The sequence below is a fragment of the Carcharhinus amblyrhynchos genome, chromosome 16 (genome assembly GCF_965287045.1).
Source record: "Carcharhinus amblyrhynchos chromosome 16, sCarAmb.v2.hapA, whole genome shotgun sequence".
Taxonomy (NCBI): Eukaryota; Metazoa; Chordata; class Chondrichthyes; order Carcharhiniformes; family Carcharhinidae; genus Carcharhinus; species Carcharhinus amblyrhynchos.
Window position 1 is genome coordinate 31,158,933 of NC_137339.1, and position 12,515 is coordinate 31,171,447.

Genomic DNA, 12,515 nt, shown 5'->3' on the forward strand with positions numbered 1-12,515 from the left:
AGGTGAGAGGGGCGAGGTATAACTCCGATATCAGAGGGACGTTTTTTACGCAGAGGGTGGTGGGGGCTTGGAATGCGCTGCCAAGTAGGGTGGTGGAGGCACACATGCTGGCATCGTTTAAGAATTACCTGGATAGTCACATGAGCAGCCTGGGAATGGAGGGATACAAACAAACGGTCTAGTTGGACCAATGCGCGGCACAGGCTTGGAGGACCGAAGGGCCTGTTTCCTGTGCTGTAGCGTTCTTTGTTCTCTCCAGGAAAAACCCTCGCAAGAGTCCTGCTAAATCGTCTGGTTACTCATCTGGAGTTGGGCCTGCTTCCAGAGTCACAGTGTGGCTTTTGCAAAGGTCGTGGGACTACTGACATGATTTTTGCTGCGTGCCAACTTCAGGAGAAGTGTCAGGAGCAGAATCGCGAGCTCTACACAACCTTTGTTGACCTCGCGAAAGCCTTCAACACTGTGGAGGATCATCTCAAAGTTTGGCTGCCCCCCCAAATTCATATAGATGGTATGCCAGTTCCATGATGGCCAGAGTACTAGATGGCGGAGAATTCTCTGAGGTGTTCCCAGTTACCAATGGTGTCAATCAGGGCTGTGTGCTCGCACCCACACTGTTCAGCATAAAGTTTACTGCCACGCTGAATGATGCCTTCCAGGACAGCGTTGCTGGAATCAGCCTCAAGTACAGAGTGGATGGGAAGCTCTTCAACCTGAGGAGACTTCAAGCTACTACCAAAGTGAAGGAGACTGTTCTGAGAGACTTCCTCTTTGCTGATGACTGCGTCCTGTATACTGGCTCACAGCCAGAGATGCACGTCAGTATGAACAAATTTTCCACAGTTTGTGACAACTTTGGACTCACCATCAACATTAAAAAGACCAAAGTCGTGCACCAGCCTGCTCCTCAGGCACCGTATACATGATCACAATCAGAAGGGCAGAAGCTACAAGCAGTGGACTAGTTCACTTATCTTGGCAGCACCCTCTCCCAAGCAGTGGCTATTGATACAGAAGTTAACTGCAGAATAGCAAAGGCAAGTTCTGCTTTCAGTAGGCTGCGCTCCACTGTATGGGAACATCGAGGAATCAGCCCAGCAACAAAACTGAAGGTCACAGCACCGCGGTACTCACTACCCTCCTGTATGCCTGTGAAACGTGGACTGTGTATCGAAGACGTGCAAGACAGCCCAATCATTTCCATGTGACTTGTCTTCGCAGAATATTATGCATCAGATGGCAACACGAAGTACCAGACATTGAAGTTCTCTCGAGAGCAAGCTGACCATCAGTCCACACACTGCTGATGGGAGTGCAGACCCGGTGGGCAGGTCATGTCATCTGTATGTCAGACGAGTGCACATCCAAGCAGCTCCATTTTGGGGAACTCTCTGCTGCAAGGTGCTCGTGTGGAAAGCAGCAGAAACGTTTCAAAGACACAATCAAGGCCTCCTTGAAGTCGCTTGACATAGACACGACCACCTGGGAAACGCTGGCACAAAACCGCCCTACCTGGCGCTGCCTCATCCACAAGGGCTGTCAAGCTTACGAAGCAAGGTGTATTGTTGAAGCACAACTTAAGCGCGAGCTGCACAAGCCCAGTGCCACCAGCACAACAACTACAGTGTCTACACAAGTTTGTCCAATATGCGGCAGGACATTCCGTGCCCGTGACCAGTCATCTTTGGACACACTGCAACAAGCCTCAAAACAACTAATGGTGTCGAGGTCCTCATCATCGATGACAATGGACAACAAAAGCATTTTCCAAGGCAGCCTTCACGACACATGACAGCGCAGAGTTGCTGAGCAGAGACTGATAGCCAAGTTCTGCACACATGAGGATGGCCTCAACTGGGATCTTGGGTTCATGTCACACTATCTGTAACCCCCATGACTTGCCTGGACTTGCAAAATCTCACTAACTGTCCTGTCTGGAGACAATACACACATCTTTAACGCATGCTTAATGCTCTCTCCACTCACACTGTCTGTATCTTTAAGACTTGATTAGCTGTAAAGACTCACATTCCAATCATTATTCTGTAAATTGAGTTTGTGTCTTTATATACCCTGTTTGTAACAGAATGCCCATTCACCTGATGAAGGAGCAGCGCTCTGAAAGCTAATGGCGTTTGCTACTAATAAACCTGTTGGACTTTAACCTGGCGTTGTGAGACTTTTTACTATGTTTACCCCAGTGCAACGCTGGCATCTCCACATCACGACAGAATTATATCTACGAGCTTACATGCCAGAATCCTATAAATCACGCTTGGGATAAATCTGTACTGCTAGAGGGTAGACTAAATGGAGGTGACGCCAGTGGTATAAACAGTCAGGCGCAAAGTAGTTCTGGAAGTCCTCCGAATTGGTCATCAAGGTGAATGGTTTTTGATTGAAATAGGCTGGATATCCTGCTGCTGATAACACAACCCACCTGGTGCTGGCCATTCCCTACCGCTAATGACTTCAATAGACGAATGAATCATTCATCCACGTTGAACATTACGTGACGGGGCACCAAAGTGAATCAAGGGCTCAACCAGGATGCTGCCTGGTTTGGAGGAAAGGGTGAGGGAGCTGGGGCTTTTCTCTTTCGAGTGGAGGAGGAAGAGAGGCGACTTACATAAGAACATAAGAAATAGGAGCAGGAGTAGGCCAACTAGCCCTTCGAGCCTGCCCCTCCATTCAATAAGATCATGGCTGATCTGTCGTGGCTCAGTTCCAAATTCCCGCCCTCTCCCCATAACCCTTAATCCCCTCTCTTATCAAAAACCCATCTTTAAAAGATGTTGAGGGGAATAGATAGAGTGGACATGCAGAGACTATTTTCTCAGGTGGATGTAGCTGTTACCAGGGGGCATAACTATAAGGTTCATGGTGGGAGATATAGGAGGGATGTTCGAGGTAGATTTTTTACTCAGAGAGTGGTTGGGCTGTGGAATGCACTGCCTGCCGTGATAATGGAGTCGGACACTTTAGGAACTTTCAAGTGGTTATTGGATAGGCACGTGGAGCACACCAGAATGATAGGAAGTGGGATAGCTTGATCTTGGATTTGGGCATAGCTCGGCACAACATCGAGGGACGAAGGGCCTATACTGTGCTGTAATGTTCTATGTAATTTACTTTCAAACTGTAGAGTAATTGGGACTTATTGTATGCAGTGGAGCAGAAAAGCTGAAGAGATCAGCTAAAATTATGAAGGGTTTGATAAAGTAAATAGGGAAAATCCTATCTGTTGCTCAGTAACCCAGCAATTAGAGAATATGCATTTACCACAGAAAGAACAAAGGAAGCAGTTAAAAAATACTTTTATGAACACAGGTCACAGAATCTCTGCCAGAAACAACAATGGAAGCAAACACCACAGTAAAGCTGGCAAAAGAAAACAGCTAAAGTTTGAAAGTAAATAAATTTCTTTTAAAGAGGTGTCGAAAAAGACACAGAAATGAAGTCAAGTGGGTATCACATCCAGAAACAATCCCACTGCCTCTCTTGTGTAAATTGTGGGAAAGTACATTTAACTCCCCATTATACCATCGTAAGATTTTTTTAAAAAAAATCTGTATCTCCCCATCCTTGAAGTGTTTTACGCTTCCTCTTCGTTAAGTGTCAATCTTCTGTTTTATCCTCTCAGCAGTTCCTATTTTTTGGTAATTGGCATTAAATCTGTCATCGGTCTTTAAGTCTCATTTTAATTTTTACTCATTCATGGAACGGTAAAACATGCCACATAGCTCCTGGGAATAAGGCTACTTTCATTCCTAGATACCTCAATTACCTACTGCCTTATGCTAGTTTTTCTTTCTATTTATATGGGTTCATTCCCTTTACATCCTGTTGAAACTGGCCAGTTTCCAAGCATGTTCCAATAACTTTCACTGTCTTCTTCAATTTTAATATGAATCTAATTATGGTTGCTCTTTCCCAGGGGTTTTCAAAACCACACAGGTTCTCTGAGCGGGTTCCACTCCTACCCTTTACTTTAGTCTAATGCTACATAAATGGCCTCAAGTTGCAGGAAAGGCAACCATGCAAAACGTCCCATTCCAAAGATAAATGTTATCGGAACCTGCAGTATCCAAGCATGTAAATCAATAACAAAAAGATCAAAGTTATTTTAAAATTAATTCCAGAAATATTCAGATTGGGGAAATAAGGAAGAATGGAAAGGAAGTTTTGCATTTACATTGTGGTTTTTCATAACCAAAGGTTGACAAAAGGATTAAAGTTATTTTAAAATTAATTCCAGAAATATTCAAATTAGGGAAAGGAAATAAAAACTTGCATTTGCATAGTGCTTTTCTTAACCAAGCACCTTCCCAAGCATTTTGCTTCATAGTCATTGTAACGTGGAAAACCTGGCAATATTCACAACACACAAGTACCAGGTAATGATAATCGTCAACAGGGAATATTTAACCATATCCCCACAACGGCATTACTATTGCTGAATCCCCTACCATCAATATCCTGGGAAGTTGTCACTGACCAGAAACTTTGAACTGGTCCAGCCACATAATCCTGTCACTGCAAAAGCAGGTCAGAGGCTGGGAGCTTTGCGGTGAATAACTTACCTCCTGACTCCCCAAAACCCATTCACCATCTGCATGCACAATTCAGGAGTATTATGGAATACTCTCCACTTACCTGCATGAGTGCAGCTTTAAAGGCACAAGAAACTCAGCACCCTCAAGGATAAAGCAGACACTTGACTGACATCCTATCCATCACCTTAAACATTCATTCCCTCTATCACTAAAGCACAAAGACAGCAGTGTGTGTTATATACCTGGAAGCACTCAGCAAATCACCATGCTGCCTTCAACAGCACCTTTCAACCCCAGGACCTCTCCAATTCGAGGGCAAGGGCAGCAGACAAGTGGGAACATCATAATCTGCAAGTTCTTCTCCAAGTCACCCTGACTTGTAACTATATCAGTGTTTGTCCACTGTCACTGGATCAAAGTCACGGAACTCCCTTCCTAGCAGCACTGTGGGAGTGCCTGCACCAGATGGACTGTTGTAGTAGTTTAACGAGGCGGCCAGCAACATCCACATCCCATGAAAGAATTTTTAAAAACTAATTTGCACATACATTCCCACACAACAAGCCCCCACAATAAGAAATAATAATGACCAGACAATCTGTTTTGTGATGTTGATTGGGCTATCAATATTGGCCAGGAGTGTTCCCCACTTTTCTTTAAGGTAATTCCATGAGATCTTTTACAGCCAACAGATAGGAAAGTTGACACCTCATCCAAAAGACTTTTCCTTAGTGCAACACTCCTTCTGGAATGTCAGTCTTGAGAATTCAGTAATCCAGTATTAGAACCGTGTAACCATCAAGGGACTTGCTCAGTCCTGAACAGCGGCATCTTTATCTGAAACACATCGGTAATCCACCTCCTGTTAACTGCAATCCACTGTTAATATGCTAGTGATGGGCAGGAAGAGGCTCTGAAACAGTTCAATACAAAACACAAAATCTTCCAAAAATCAAGAGATCTCTGGCAGTAGCTCAGAGTTACATTAAATATTATGCCTGCTGTATTTACAGATAGCTTTGTCCCTAGCACAGGAAGCAGCAGATATGCTATTGACTGTTTATACTATACTTTGGCACTGACACAAGATGCATGAGAGTCACTATGTACTGTTTTTCCAACATGAACAGCAATCGGATCAGTCATGCAATTATTTTTTAACGTGTGTTTTAGATTACGCAACTTATACATCACTTCATACACAATGAAATCCATAATTAGCAGACTATAGCTCGATATACTTTATGCAGCCGCACAATAAATAACCCTTCAAATTATTTACCTCGCAGTAGATTGTTTTTTTTCAAATCTTCTGTAAAAAGTGCTGCCATTTCACCAAGCATGGTATCAAAATCATCCGTCATTTTGTACTTCTGCATTGCATCTGTAAACCGCTCATAGTTGGCTTTGCTCAGAACCTCCTTTACAGCTACAATGAAAAATTTAGCCTTTTCTGCTTTTGTCTTCTCAGATAGTGGCAGCACATCAAATCCCTGATCAGAAAATATGACAAATCAAGCTCACTTTGTCAGATAACAGAGCGGCTGAAAGGATGAAAAACATTAATATTTAAGTCAAGATTGTAAAACAAGTTTTTATCCTTACGAACAGCTGTAGCACAGGCTCGAGCAATTGGGAGTAGGTGGAAAGGATTTTTAATACTTCAATGCAGACGGCGAAAACATCATAGAATCATAGAATCCTTACAGTGCAGAAAGAGGCCACTCGGCCCATTGAGTCTGCACTGACCACAATCCCACCCAGGTCCTACCCCCATATCCTACCCGCTAATTCCTCTAACCTACGCATCTCAGGACACTAAGGGGCAAATTTTTTAGCATGGCCAATCAACCTAACCCACACATCTTTGGACTGTGGGAGGAAACCGGAGCACCCAGAGGAAACCCATGCAGACACGAGGGGAATGTGCAAACTCCACACAGACAGTGACCCGAACCGGGAATTGAACTCGGGTCCCTGGAGCTATGTAGCAGCAAACATCAAGTATTAGAATTAACTAAGTTCGATTATATTTGACTTTTCAAAGTAATGAAACAGTGCAATAGGCAATTCATCGCACTAGTGAGAAACGTCTCCATTATTGAATATAATGGGTGGCCTATTAAATGTCTCCTACAAAAACTGCATTTTCAAACCACCAAAAAGGACAGCACAGTGGTTTGCATTACTGCCTCACAGCACGAAGGGCCTGGGTTCAATTCTGGCCTCAGGTCATGTCTGTGTGGAGTTTGCACTTTCTCCCTGTGTCTGTGTGGGTTTCCTCCAGTTGCCTCTGGTTTCCTCCCACAGTCCAAAGATGTGCGGATTAGGCTGATTGGCCATGTTAAAATAACCCTTAATGTCAGGGGGATTAGTAGGGTAAATACATGGGGCAACAGGGAAAGGGCTTGGGTGGGATTGTTGTTGGTGCAGACTCAATGGGCCAAATGGCCTCATTCTGCACTGTAGGGATTCCAAAAAAGCAACTATGCATTCTGGTTCTGATGATATAGTGTACGTATAAAGCAGGTGAAGAATTGCACAACAAAATAGTCGGAATTAATTTCAAATGGAATTTCATCCTGGGAAAGGGCATTTGAAAACACTATCAGCTAACTATTACGAGATGAAGTGTCATTAGTTTTACATTGGAATGAAGACAAAATAACATACGTACATGATTACTAACAAGTGTGATCTTTTTCCTGCCTCCTCGCTGTTCACTAGTCGGATGTTTAAGAGACATTGTTGGCATTTTAACAGCCTACAGATATACAAATAAAAGTAAATTGTTCATCACATTCAGCAACAGATGACAATGAGCTACAAATAAGTCATTCATTCAAGACCTGAGGACATGAGAAATGTTATATAAATGCAAGTTCCACATCATTATTATGCAGCCATGGGCATTGACATAAATATTCCAAGCCTTTTGAAAAGCACTCAATTGCTAGCTGACAATTCTGACAAAACAGCCACCTGAACTAACTCACGGCATTGTTTTTTGGAAAAGCTAACAACGAATGCACAATAAGTGGTAGGATACTGAGAGAGATTGAGGAACAGCAGGTCCTGGGAATGTACATCCACAGATCAGCGAAGGTAGCTGACCAGCTAGTGGTCAAGAAGGCATATTGGATCCTTTCCTTCATTTGCAGAGACTCAGAATATAAGGGCAGAGAGATTATACTTAACATTGGTTAGGTGATATCTGTAGTATTACATGTAATTCTGGTCACCAAACTGTAGTTAATGTGATTGCACTGGACTGGGTAGACGGGAGATTTATAAGGATATGGCCTGGATTGGAGAATTTTAGTAATAAAGAAAGATAGGGTAGGCTGAGAGCCACCAGGAAGAATCATAGAATCCCGACAGTGCAGAAAGAGGCCATTCGGCCCTCAAGATTGCACCGAAAACAGGCCTAACATAAGTGCATGAAATTATGAGGGGCCTAGATGGGGAAAGCCCTATTTCCCTTGGTTGAGGAGGCATATATCTAGAGTAAGAGGCAGGAGATTTTGAGGAGAAACTTTTTCACCCAGAAAGCAACGGTGATCCAGAACTCTCTGCCTTAAAACTGCAACAGGCGACGGTGCAGAGGGACCTCGGGGTCCTTGTGCATGAGTCGCAAAAACCCAGCCTGCAGGTGCAGCAGGTGGTCAGGAAGGCTAATGGGATGCTGGCCTTCATAGCAAGGGGGATTGAATATAAAAGTAGGGAGGTCTTGCTGCGGCTGTATAGGGCATTGGTGAGGCCGCAGCTGGAGTACTGTGTGCAGTTTTGGTAGCTGCACTTACGCAAGGATATTTTGGCCTTGGAGGGAGTGCAGAGGAGGTTTACTAGGCTGATGCCGGAGTTGAGGGGGTTGAGCTATGAGGAGAGGCTGAATAAACTAGGCTTGTACTTGTTAGAGTTTAGAAGAATGAGGGGAGATCTCATTGAGACGTATAAGATGATGAATGGGATGGGTAGAATAGAGGTGGAGAGACTCTTCCCGCTCAGAAAGGACAGTAGGACTAGGGGGCACAGCCTCAAGATAAAGGGGGAGCGGTTTAGAACGGAGTTGAGGAGGAACTTCTTCACTCAAAGGGTGGTGGATCTCTGGAATTCTCTGCCCGTTGAGGTGGTGGAGGCTGCCTCGCTAAATATTTTTAAGATGCGGGTTGATGGGTTTTTGATAAGCGAGGGGATTAAGGGTTATGGGGAGAGGGCGGGAATGTGGAACTGAGCCACGACAGATCAGCCATGATCTTATTGAATGGCGGGGCAGGCTCGAAGGGCTAGATGGCCTACTCCTGCTCCTATTTCTTATGTTCTTAAGAGTGGTCGAGACAGAAACCCTCATAACACTAGAAAAGACTCGGATGTACATTTAAAGTGCTGTAACCTATAAGGCAACACACCATTAGCCAGAAAGTAGGATGAGGCTGAATTGGCCTCTTTCCATGCAGTGAATTTCCGTTCTTCAACTCTGAAGACACTAATGTATTTCCATCACTGGTGCATTTCCAACATTTTCTAATTTGTTCCTCATTTTTAGTTTGTTCTTTCTACTGCATGATTTATGAATGACAGCTGGCTCTGCAACATGCACAGGAGGCCTTGCTTCGAAGATAATAGACATAAGAACTGTGAATTAATTCAGAGAAATAATATCTTGTTTGTAAATTATGATTGGTATACTTCAAACCCACTGGTTTTAAGATGGAAAACAGTTTGACACCCAACGCTGCACAAAAAACATTTTATGAACTAAATGATATTCCACGGTTCCTACTGTGCTTTAAATCCTGCTAAATATTGTGCCCATCTCTGACATAATGCAAAGCTAGTTAAAAAAAAACCACGATGAGAAATAAAGGTTAAAAAGTAGAGGAAACACGGAGGCTGCAGAAATAATCAAAACAGAAGGAGCAGAAATTGAGAAGCTGATTGAATGAGATGCTGATAGTGAGTTTTTGCTGAAAGGAGGCAGCAAGGTGAAACAAGATGAAGCAAGCTTTAAACTGCCACACAGCATACCTACAGGTAGTTGTAGGTATGCAACACCATTCCAAAGGCATTGAAGTGGTCTGCACAACCAAAAGGACAACAAATTGAGAAGGCAGCTGAGTACAGAATTTGATCCAGACTGTGGCTAACTTATGCAGAGTTAGCTTGAAAATAATTTCAGTTAAGGCAATAATGGGATATAAAATCCAGTTGGGCACACAGTATTAGTCTCATGTAGAGGATATAATCACCAAGGTAGATTGATTGGGCCAAATGACCTGTCCTGGAATGTATTTTGCAACATTTGAAGCAATCTTGAATTAGGTGGGATCATAGAAAACACAAAGGACAGAGACATGTATAGAAATGCACAGAATTTGCTTTATAAAGTTAGTGAGTTGCAGGCACGGGTAGTCATGACAGAAAATGATACAGCTGTATTGGTGATTTGAATCAGAAAAGGTCTGGGTTGGGTAATTAACGTTCCTGGGTGCAAAGTTTTCAGTAAATACAGGAAAGGCAAAATGGAGGTAAGTTTTGAACAATCAAATATTAGAAGTGAGAATATCCTTGAGAAGTTCAAAATCATATTGACTAAGGATCAGGCTTGCAGGGTTGAATAGTTTAATGCTGCTCACATTTAAACATTCTTACATAAAGACTTTCAAAAAGGTCAGTACACCATTTTGCCTTCTCTGTAGTTTGCTGCATCTGCATCTTTGATTCCGCATACAAAGACAACAAATCCCGTTGAACCTCAACCATTAGTCTCTCTCTCTCTCTCACCATAGAAAAAATATTCTGTTTTTATGTTCTCATCAAGAGGACTTACATCTGTCACCTTCATGCCAAGTCACTTAACCGATTTATAATCTCTTTGCAGCTTCTCTTCATTTTCCTCACAGCTTACTTTCCCACTTGCATCACCAAACTTGGATATGCTACACTGAATCCCCTTAGCTAAGGTTGATACTGATTATAAATAGCTGAGGCTCAAAGTCTTTTGTTAGTTTGGAACAATTTAAAGTTAAAGTTTATTTATTAGTGTCACAAGTCATTCGTGTCAATTATTAGTGTTACATTAACACTACAATGAAGTTAGTGTTCAAATCCCCCAGCTGCCACACTCTGGCGCCTGTTCAGGTACACTGAGGGAGAATTTAGCATGACCAATGCACCTAACCAGCACGTCTTTCAGATTGTAGGAGGAACCCAGCAGCACCCAGAGGATACCCACACAGATATGAGGAGAACCTGCAGATTCCACACAGACTGTAATCCAAACTGGGAATTGAACCTGGGTCTTTGGTGCTTTTGGACGGCAGTACTAACCACTGTACCGTGCCGCCCAATTTCTTGGCGCTCTAGTTACTGAATTTCAAAATTGACTTAATATACGAACATATAACTTCCAATCCTATGAGCCCCATTTTTTGTGAAACAACCTGTTATATGACAGTTTATTAAGTGCCTTCTGATAATCTAAATATGCTATATCTGTTGATTTCTCCTCATCTATCCCACTAGTTATCTCAAAAAGGGGTCACAAAAAGTCATTGGCCAGAAGGATTAAGGAAAATCCCAAGGCTTTTTATACATATATAAAGAGCAAGAGGGTAGCTAGGGAGAGGGTTGGCCCACTCAAGGACAAGGGAGGGAATTTATGCTTGAAGCCAGAGGAAATGGGCGAGATATTAAATGAGTACTTTGTGTCAGTAGTCACCAAAGAGAAGGATTTGGTGAAAGATGAATCTGAGGAAGGGTGTGTAGGTAGTTTGGGTCATGTTGAGAGCAACAAGGAGGTATTGGTGTTCTTGTGAAACATTAAAGTAGATAAGTCCCCAGGGCTTGATGGATATACCCCTGAATACCGAGAGGGGCAAGGGAAGAAAGTGCTGAGGCCTTGAGAGAAATCTTGGAATCCTTGCTGACTACAGGGGAGGTCCCAGAGGATTGGAGAATAACCAATGTTGTTCCAAGGTTAATCCAGATAATTACAAGCTGGTAAGCCTCACATCATTGGTGGGGAAATTATTGGAGAGGATTCTTTGAGACAGCATTTTCTCCACCTGGAAATAAGTGGACATATTAGTGAGACACAACTTGATTTTGTGAAGGGGAGGTCGTGTCTCACTGACTTGATCGAGTTTTTCAAGCAAGTGACGAAGGTGATTGACGAGGATAGGTCAGTAGATGTTGTCTACATGGACTTCAGTAAGGCCATTGACAAGGTCCCTCATGGTAGACTGGTACAGAAGGTGAAATTGCATGGGATCAGAGGCAAGCTGGCATGTTGGATACAGAATTGGTTCGGTGTTGTGTTTCTGAATGGAGGACTGTCACAAGTGGCATTTCTCAGGGATCAATGCTGGGACCTATATATAAAATGATTTGGAGGAAAACATAACTGGTTCGATTAGTAAGTTCGCAGACAACACAAAGATTGGTAGAATTGCAGATAGTGATGAGGGTCATCAGAGGATACAGTCAGGTACTGATCATTTGGAGACTTGTGCAGAGAGATGACAGATGGAGTTTACTCCAGACAAATGTGAGGTAATGCATTTTGGAAGGTCTAATATAGATGAGAAATATACAGTAAATGGCAGAACCCTTCAGAGTACTGAAGGATCTGAGTGTACATTAATTCAAATCAGTGAATGTATCTCAAAAAAATTGAAGGTTAAAACACCTTAACCACAACAGAATTAATAGGCGGGTGTTGAAATTGTACAAAAAATAAATGGGACTTATGATTCAAGAGATTGAGCGTACCAAAGAATTTAAACAGACTTACAGCAAACAAATGATCAGTCAGCCTTTTATGCTCCACTAGCAGGTTTTTACACAAAGCATGGAGGGTGGGATCGTGAAATTCCACAGACAGGTTTTACTGTGCGTTCTGCCCTGATTTGTAATGATTTTACACTGGGGCAGGTAATGCCTCGGATGGGAAATCTG

General features: G+C 42.9%; 1 protein-coding gene across 6 annotated transcripts in view; it reads right to left on the reverse strand.

Annotated features, from left to right (window-relative positions):
- Window positions 1-12,515, reverse strand: part of rtel1 (regulator of telomere elongation helicase 1) — a 136,332-nt gene that overhangs the window by 31,403 nt on the left and 92,414 nt on the right. For all 6 annotated transcript variants that reach the window (XM_080204952.1, XM_080204954.1, XM_080204956.1 and 3 more), the window contains 2 exons: window positions 7,234-7,320; window positions 5,839-6,049 (listed from right to left, as the gene is read on the reverse strand). In XM_080204952.1, the coding sequence (XP_080061078.1) occupies window positions 5,839-6,049; window positions 7,234-7,320 (298 nt within the window). The remainder of the gene's footprint in view (window positions 1-5,838; window positions 6,050-7,233; window positions 7,321-12,515) is intronic.